Below are 8,491 nucleotides of genomic sequence, written 5' to 3'. Positions count from 1 at the left end.
AAAGAAACAAGTGTTGGATGGCAGAGAAATGAGATGAAGAAGGATGAGCAGAAGGTGAAGTGAAGGACATGGGAGGGGGGGGGTCTTTGGTGGAGAGTGTGATGCACTCTAAAGATCTTAGAAAGGTAAAGGCATGTTGGGTAATAGAGTGTGACAGAAGCGGGGTGTGGTGTGTAAGAATGTTCCCAGGTCGCAGCCCGGCTGTCGTGTGATGTTCTGTACTGCTGTAAACACACACAAAAACACACACACACACCTTAGTAAAGGTGTAGTCCCTCTGTCTGAGGTCGATGACCTCATATTCTTTGACTTGAGTAAACACACGCACACACACGTACACGTGTTAGGCTGTTGTCGTGCAGCGGCGGACGACCTCTGACCTGCTGCCACAGCTCAGAAATCCTACACTGGTTTATTTGTGGACACAGATGTTAAAACTGAAAGATGTTGATAATTCTATTGGTTGTCACGGCAACACAACTTTGACATTTCTAATGGAATAAACCAGTGACAGACGGAGGGAGAACCTTCACCACGTCCTCACTGATTATTTTTTTTAATCACACTTAAATGATCACTGCTGGGAATTTTGTTATTATTATTATTATTATTATTATTACTTGTAAAAGGTTAATCTCCTTTGGCCTGTAGGGGGTGCCAAGTACACATTTAAAAGCCGTGCTGCATGATTTCACCATTGTGACTGGTGCATCCCCGAGTCATAATCGTAACACCAGCACTTACTGCAGCAGCAGGAACTGTGTTAACGTAGAGCTGCAGCTGCCAGACTGTATAAGAGGCGATTGTTCTATTTTAATTTAATTTTGTATATTTTTATTTCCTGGTAGAGCAGCCTGCTGACATCATCTCACCTTGAAGACGTTTGTATTTGTCCTTATCTCAGTCGTCATTAAAGGACTTAGCAGTTTGGACCGGACTGTCGTTGTCATGTTGTTGAATGAGTGTGCAGCAGTATGGACAAATGACAATGAATGATAAAAATTTGTTGTCCCGCAGTTGATGCAGGATTCAAACCTACAACCCATAGGCAACAGGGCCAGTTTTCTAACATCATGTCAACTTTAAAGCACTTTTCATATTTCAGCCATTTGCTGTACTTACCAACAGCAAGGCCACCAGGGGGCGACATGTACTCTACCCAGTCCAGAACCTGGTCATAAGACATCTACCCTTCCTACTGACCCACTGCGCCCTCCTGTGGTATTAACAGAAGCCAAGTAATGCACTGGTCACGTTTTATTTATCTTCTTCCTAACAAGGTTCGAGTTGGTGTCGATGGCGATCCCAGGTGGCGTCGGACATTTCTCCAATCACATACAGAAACAAACACATTCAAAACAACATGCACATTTAGCCCAACGGTAATTCAGATGAACCGTTCATATGAATCCATCATTGTGACGTCATTGATTCTGTTCAAGAACCAGTGTGGATTTTTGTGCCTGTGTTGTTGAACTAACCAACGGCCAAAGCAGCAGAAGAACAGCGGCTCCGTTGCCCTGGAAACCAAAGTCGGTGACGTTCTTCGTCGTCGCAGGGTCGGCACAGTGAGTATGTGTTAGCATACAGTATACATTTTTGTTACAATATTGTAGTTTTTTGTGTTTGTCTGCTCATTTTCCCTGGCCTGTAGGTGGTGCTAAGCGACATGATCCCCATACACTGGTGCGTTGTGAACTAGGTCAGAACACACGGAAGACGAGTTACTGACGGAAACACACACTGTTTAAGACACTTATATGTAGCATGTCATGTAGCATGTTAGCCTTTTTTTTTGCGTGAGTGGCGGTTTTCTGTCGGTTCATCCATCGAACTCAGAATTCCTGGATGACCCTGAAGTGGTTGTTGATGGATGGAGGTTCGTCCTTGAAGTGCAGCTTCTTACTGAGACTCGCTCCGAACTCCTCCAGGGTTTGGATGAAGAGTCTGTACTCGCGGCCCACCCACGCCCTCATTGGATCGCACACCTCGTACGGCGTTACGTGGGCGTGAACAGACACTTCGCTGGCTGCGAGCTCCTTTAGTGCTTGCTTGTCGGTCACCCAGGTCTCACTCCCTCCCGGGTGTCCCCCGTCCAGCCAGTACATCTCTGTGATGCAGTGAATGAAGGCAGACACCAGGGGGTCCAGACGGGCCTCGGCCAGCTCATACACCATCTGGTTCAGAACCACACAGCCTTTACTGAAGCCCACCAGCGTCAGAGAAAAGCCCGGGGGGAGGCTGTCGCTGCCTCCCTGTGGCCGGAGGTTGGCTCTCTCCATGCCATGGATGAGCAGAGCCCTGAAACAGAGATCAGGGTTCAGTAAAAGCAACCTCAGACAGTGAAGTGTGACCAGGGGCAGTGGAGCAGCTCCAACCTGAGGTGGACAAACGCCCCGAAGTCCGACGAGTACTCCGGCGCTCCGAACATGTTGCTCTCCACAAAGTTGCAGTAGCAGCTGAACTTGTGGAGATACATGCGTGAGGCTTTGACCACCCAGATGTATCGGCCAGGGAAACGTCGGCTCAGATGCAGGGCCACCTGCTCCAGACTCCAGGAGACCCACTGGACCCCCTCAGGCCGGAGAGCCATCTCCTCCTGAAAGTTCTGCACCAACAGACATGAAACTGCAGTACATGGTATGTAATACGTTTGAAAAGTATTCTGTTACTTGGGCTGTCTGGTTTGACACGTGATGTTTGGGTTAGAAAGTTAAAAAAAAGGAGTTTTTCGTCTCACCTGGATGTCTCCGTGGAAAAACACCACATGCCTGTTGTTCCCACTTCTCCCCTCCGCCCACGAACAGCTCTGCTCCTCGGTATCAGGCCGCACCAGCAGCAAGTCGTTCACTCGGTTGGGTTCAGATCCTGGCACTGCACACAGCCTCTGCAGCTGGCTACTGACGCTGCTGTCCCGGCTCACTCCTCCACCAAGCCCTGTAGTCTCTGACGACGTGGACGCGGTCGTGGAGCTCATGACTTTAGCCGCCGGTGGTAGTGGAACGGTGTAAATTCTAAAATAATAAAATGACTCCGTGTTTTGGTCGCAGACCACTCACCCCATGTTGCTGCTGTCAGCTATTTATCACGGCGTCGGCTAACGGCTAAAACATATCACATCAGCGGTGAATAGCAGCTAAAATGGCCACGATCGACCTGTTGAAACGTTCTAACCAGAATTTGTAGCATTTTCTACCTGCTGTCTGTCAAACCATAACAGACGAGCACATGCTCTCACTCTGACAGTTCGGACACGATTTGTGTCCACATAGAGGCGCTGTGTTACCCAAAACACACCGCCGCAACAGCACGAATGCGCATGCCTGATTTGTTACTGACGTCAAAGATAGTTTAGCGCTGAGAAAATAAACTGTACTATTTCCCGTTTTTGGCTACTTACTAGAAGAAACGTAAAAAATACCTAACGTCTTTCGTCAACGCAAACGTAAATAGAACTAATATTTTACTGATCCAACTGTCGCACTACTGCAAAATGGTCGACCAGAATATAATCAAAACTACATTAAAACATTGCAATGGCATAAATAAAGTATTGTAGAAATACCAAATATTGGAAAAATTGACCAAAAATCCTTTGTAAATACACGCACGCGTATGTGTACCACGTATACAGCGTATCTTCCCATCGGTGGGAAAGACAGGGAACTATCTTGGCTAAAGGCTAGCCTCTTCGGCTACGTCTGCTAATCTCGGAGCCCAGGTGTTGGTAGTGGTTGAGCCTGAGGTGGCCGTGTTGTTGTCCTGCAGAGAAGTCTGTGAATACTCAAGTCCAACAACAGAGTGAGGTCTGCAAGAACACGGAGCTGAGGCTCAACGGAACCGTAATGGTTTTACTGTAGTACTCATTTTTTCTGAATCCCCACGTATACTCATGTCCACCGTAAAGTGGACTTTGACCAGGTCTAACAGCAAGCAGTTAGCTAGCAGTTATCTAGCAGTTAGCTAGCAGTTAGCTAGCGACACTAAACAGCTCGTTAAAAGCAAACGTTCAACAAACCGGATGTTTTAACCGGTCACACCACCCGTCCCAGGACCAGGGTAACTAATTTTGTTCATCTCATGTCTAACATGTGTTGAAATGACGATAAACACCTTGAACAAACAATTACACAGTACATGCAGCTTCAACATGACGCCACATCTTGTGGATACGTAGACCCGCCGCCATATTGGAGGATGAGCTGCAGCGCATATAGCTATATAAACATTAGTCAGCAGAAGAGTCTCTGAGATAGAAACAGGATGTCAAAGCTACATGTCAAGAGTTTAGTGAATTTACAAACTTTGTCAACAGGCTGTAACGTCTCCGTATATTATAACTTACTCTGTCTATTGACCAATAAACTTTTTAAATTACTAGTTATATTAAGAGCTCATTCAGTACGCTGTCATTCTGCCCTCTATTGCCTACAGTGTATTAATCAATTTATAAAACATTGTTTTATTTATTTATTCATTTATTTTTAATATTGTTATTTTGGCTTCTTGGACTGTGATGAGTAGAAATTGGGCTCCAAAAATGTCACTTGTTTGTTTATAGCTCAGTGGTCACAGAAACATGGCATCCAGCTGTTTGGGCCGACGACTAGTGGCTTGTCTCCTGAACATATCTGAGGCCCGTAGGAAAGACCTGGTGGAGACGGTTGCCATGGCAGCTGTGTACAACACTGAAGGTAAAAGTTCTGGTCCTTTCTGTCGACACTCAGGTCACAGAGTCATGTATCCATCCTTCAACACACTTGATTGTTTTTTTTTAACAATCCTTCCTCAGGTGTCAGGCGTGGGGGGGCCACCGTGCTGAACATCTTCAATGACCACGACTACAACCGCTCTGTCATCACCATTGTTGCCACCATTGACTCTATCAGTAAGTTTTTATCTAATTTTTTTTTTAACTAGAGATTTACAATAATATCAGCCAACCGATATTAGCATAATTATGTCAAATGTGTTAGAATCATTCTCAGCTTTCCATATCAGCAACTCATACAGTGGTTTGTACTGATAAACAAATAAATATTACCAGGCGCTCAATAGTATTTCAACTGAGGGAGGGGTTGGGTGGACTTCTGTCTCCTAGTGGGGGGGCATGGCAGAAAATAATTTAAAAAAACACTGCTTTAATCCATCACCTTAGTGAGCAGGCAGCACTTCACTTCCTGAACCACCCGGCCAACACTGCCCCACTATATTGGTATGGTTGATATTGGAATTGAAGTGATTGGACAATATCGGATATCAGCAAAAAAAAAATTTGTAGGACATCCCTATTTTTGGTTAGTTATGATGTTTGTGTTTACCATGCTGGTCTACCTGACAAATACAGAACACTTTAAACTCTTCACGTCACCCTCAGATTGACCAGTGTCTGTTCTCTCTGTCAACAGTTTACCTTTACATTTCACTTCCTTCCTTTTTAACCCAGGGGAGGCGGTGCTCTCTGCATGTGAGAAAGCTTGCAGTTTGATTGACATGCGTGTCCATGTGGGGGTTCATCCATGTATGGGTGCTGTCGACCTCATACCCATCTACCCCCTGGGTGAGGAGGTGGGAGTGCAGGACTGTGCTAAGGAGGCTCAAGGTGAGAAGTCCAGTGTCGGCAGGTCGGTGTGAATGTTCTGATGAAGAAAACATCGATCGCTGTAGAAGTGGTGAATGAACACGATGGTGTCTGTGTCTCAGCCGTGGCTCTGGGCCTGACCCAGCGCGTCCAGGGCAGCTCTGCCTTCCTGTTTGGCTGGGCCGACTCTCCACTTCAGCGCGGTCTGGCACAGAGGAGAAGAGACATGGGCTGGTTCAAGAAAGTTCCAGACCTGCAGGGAATCCAACCAGATGTTGGGCCACAGCCACAGAGAAGATATGGCCTCACAGGTGGGTCACAGCCCATGTGGGTCACAAAAGTAGTGCTGTCCTGTAGACTGAGGGAATTCTGGGTTTGGTGTCAGTGAATACAGAACAGTCACTCTACTCCTCCTTCTTCTCCTCGTCTTCCTCCTGCTCCTCCTCCACCTAAAAAGTTGAATAAAACCACGGTTTGCGCCCTCTAGGGTCCACTGGTCAAATAACAGATATGGATTCTTTCACATATCTCTTCACCTAGGACTCCGCTGCCCCTAGGGGGTCAGGTGTGGTACTGCAGGGAGGTCATTGTCCTCTCTGTCGTCTGCAGGTGTTGGTGCCGGTCCGTACGTTATGAACTGTAACGTCACCATCGACACCCAGGACCTCACCCTTGGACGCAGCATTGCCACAGCCATTAGAGAGTCCACCCCTGGGGGTCTGCCTGGGGTGCAGGTGATGGCTTTCCACCACGAGGGCGCTGTCGAGATAGCCTGTAATGTGGAAAGTGTGAAAGAAAGTCTGGTGGGTCACATGACTGCTGCCGGACCCTGGCCTTCCTTCAGCGTTGAAGGACAGCGGTTCTGTCACGCCCCAGCGTCCCTCATCACAGCCAGGGTGGCAGAGTTGGCAGGAGAGCGGGGCGTGGGCATGAAGGGTACAGCTCTGGTGGGCTTCACCCCGCATGAGTGCAGGGGTCTGGCAGAGTGGGCTCTGTCTCAGGGGACGGCCGAGTTCTGGAAAGAACAGAAGAAGATCCACATGTGAAGAGAACCGACGTCACCCTCTTCCTATGACCCAGAACCAGAACCAGAACCAGTACCGATCACAGTGATTATCGTCATTTTATTATCAAAGAGACAGAGGTTGACTCTGCTTCACCTGAGGCTCCTCCCCTTCCCTTTCCTCTCATTTTCTCCCCTGTCCTTCCCTCCCCTCTCCTCCTCCAGGACGTTGATCATCCTCCAGCTGAGGTTCTCTCACACAAGCAGAACATCAAGCTTCGCTGCGTCTGCCTTTGACACACACACTCACACACACACATACACATTTTCCTCTTCTAGTGTGCCTTTGTATCCAGACTTACACACATACATGTGCGTCTGCCTTTGACATGTGAGTGTGTGTGTGTGTGTGTGTGTGTATGTGTATGTGTGTAACAGGAACACACTCGGTCTGTAAGCACTGAGGCCTAATCTAGGTCACAGCACAAGCCCAGAGGTATCACACACACACACACACACACGCCTGCACAATGTTTTTTTTTTTCATTCTAAGCTTGAACATGTCTAGTTTTTATCCACTTTTCTATTTGTGTGATAAACGAGGCCAAAATGTCAAATTCTCTCCGGTCAAACCAACGGACTGGTCATGGGTCACATGACCAGTCCGTTGGTGTAAAGGTCACAACACCATCCTCTCTGTGAGTGAGGGTCCGTCCCAGGGGCTGTGGGTTTTCTGAATTTTGATCAGATTCTATTCCCAGATTATCACCTGACTGTTGGACATGTTTTCACATGACATGATGTGAAAAAATGTTGATTTTAAAGAAATAAAGTCAGCAATAATAATGTCCCCCTGAGAGCACATTACATGTTTGTGTGTGTGTGTGTCTGTCTTTGTGTCATCTACACAAACAGAGATTTCTTATTTCTCTCCATCGGTCGTCTATAAATATCCCCTCCCTCCTCTCTCCCCCCGTCTCCTCTCTCTATTCTTCTGCTCCTCTCTGCTCTCACTCCCATTCACTCCCGTCCCAATCCCTGAAATCCCCATTTATCTCCCTACACTCTGAGTGACTCCACATCTGCACTGTTCTGTAAAATGTAGTAGAAAAAGACTGACAGTGGATTAAAAACCCCAGCTTCTTCTTCCTCCTCCTCCTTCACCTCTTTCCTCCTCCTCCTCTCTCTCCCCCTCCTCTTCCTTATCCTCCCCCCCTCCTCTCTCTCAGCAGCTGATGGACTCCCTCCTCGGTGGTTTGTAGCTGTGGAAGCTAACCAGATTACATCCAGAGCCAGTGATTTTCAGACGCGTCACGCAGACGCGTGTGCAGACTGGCGTCCTCCCAGACCTATCAGCGAGGGGAAGTGAGCGTGCCACCTATGAAGTCAGCGGCCCCCAACCCCCACCTTGGACACATGTTCAACATCCTCTGGGCTGCTCTGAGACACAGCTGAGAGTCATAGGAGGAGAGGCGGAGGAGAGGAAGAGCAGTGAAGTGGAAATATGGGTGAGCATCGGAGAGAGACAGAAATAGAGCAATAAAGCAATGAATTAGTCAGGCAGAGGGGGGGACAGGAGAGAGGGGGAGAGAGGGGGGAGGAGGAGGAGGAAGAGCATTTACTGTCAGTCTTCCACAGAAACATCGCTGCTGCTGCTGCTGATGACAGAGTTGTTTTCCTGGAGAAACTGCTGGTCTGGTGTGGATGTGAGGAGGAAGACTCTGGGGGAGGAAGACTCTGGCCCTGTCAGGATTATCTTCCTTCAGAGTCCTGGACTGTTCTGGTTCTGTTCTGTTTCATAAAGAGGATGTAGACCGGTCTGACATCCGGCTCCACTTCAGGAAGTACTGCTGACCTGACCACCACCAGGACTGGGCACCAGGGATTTAACCCCCGGACAAGGACCC

At 47.9% G+C, this 8,491-nt stretch overlaps 2 protein-coding genes across 10 annotated transcripts; one reads left to right on the top strand and one right to left on the bottom strand.

Annotated features, from left to right (window-relative positions):
• Nucleotides 1-777: 777 nt before the first annotated feature.
• Nucleotides 778-3,583, bottom strand: c16h2orf69 (chromosome 16 C2orf69 homolog). The gene is made up of 3 exons (XM_008328924.3): nt 2,741-3,583; nt 2,379-2,608; nt 778-2,301 (listed from the first exon to the last, which is right to left on the bottom strand). Exons 1-3 carry the CDS (start codon nt 2,975-2,977, stop codon nt 1,836-1,838), a joined length of 933 nt encoding a protein of 310 aa, XP_008327146.1. The 5' UTR covers nt 2,978-3,583; the 3' UTR covers nt 778-1,835.
• A 96-nt stretch (nt 3,584-3,679) lies between these two features.
• ftcdnl1 (formiminotransferase cyclodeaminase N-terminal like 1) lies at nt 3,680-8,485 on the top strand. Of its 9 annotated transcripts, XR_003052113.1 has the most exons (7): nt 4,107-4,285; nt 4,562-4,694; nt 4,793-4,888; nt 5,447-5,602; nt 5,704-5,892; nt 7,817-8,092; nt 8,223-8,485. XR_003052113.1 is itself a non-coding variant. In XM_008328923.3 (6 exons), exons 2-6 carry the CDS (start codon nt 4,580-4,582, stop codon nt 6,625-6,627), a joined length of 993 nt encoding a protein of 330 aa, XP_008327145.1. In that variant the 5' UTR covers nt 3,680-3,806; nt 4,562-4,579; the 3' UTR covers nt 6,628-6,959. The 9 variants fall into 9 exon arrangements, 8 of the variants coding, with proteins under 8 accessions (XP_008327145.1, XP_008327143.1, XP_008327144.1 ...); XM_008328923.3 differs by lacking the exons at nt 4,107-4,285; nt 7,817-8,092; nt 8,223-8,485 and adding exons at nt 3,680-3,806; nt 6,191-6,959; XM_008328921.3 differs by lacking the exons at nt 4,107-4,285; nt 7,817-8,092; nt 8,223-8,485 and adding exons at nt 3,704-4,059; nt 6,191-6,959.
• Nucleotides 8,486-8,491: the final 6 nt, after the last annotated feature.

The sequence above is a fragment of the Cynoglossus semilaevis genome, chromosome 16 (assembly GCF_000523025.1).
Source record: "Cynoglossus semilaevis isolate Cse_v1.0 chromosome 16, Cse_v1.0, whole genome shotgun sequence".
Lineage (NCBI taxonomy): Eukaryota > Metazoa > Chordata > Actinopteri > Pleuronectiformes > Cynoglossidae > Cynoglossus > Cynoglossus semilaevis.
Note: the sequence above shows the minus strand (reverse complement) of the source record. Positions and strands in the feature narration are given on the sequence as shown.

Excerpts from the sequence above, each read along its gene's own strand:
- c16h2orf69 (XM_008328924.3), bottom strand. The coding sequence starts at position 2,977 with ATGAGCTCCACGACCGCGTCCACGTCGTCAGAGACTACAGGGCTTGGT. Across the intron at positions 2,609-2,740 it reads TTTTCCACGGAGACATCCAG|AACTTTCAGGAGGAGATGGC; the intron begins GTGAGACGAAAA and ends CTGTTGGTGCAG. Across the intron at positions 2,302-2,378 it reads GGGGCGTTTGTCCACCTCAG|GGCTCTGCTCATCCATGGCA; the intron begins GTTGGAGCTGCT and ends TCTCTGTTTCAG.
- ftcdnl1 (XM_025063518.1), top strand. Across the intron at positions 4,695-4,792 it reads AGCTGTGTACAACACTGAAG|GTGTCAGGCGTGGGGGGGCC; the intron begins GTAAAAGTTCTG and ends ATCCTTCCTCAG. Across the intron at positions 5,893-6,190 it reads GAGAAGATATGGCCTCACAG|GTGTTGGTGCCGGTCCGTAC; the intron begins GTGGGTCACAGC and ends TGTCGTCTGCAG.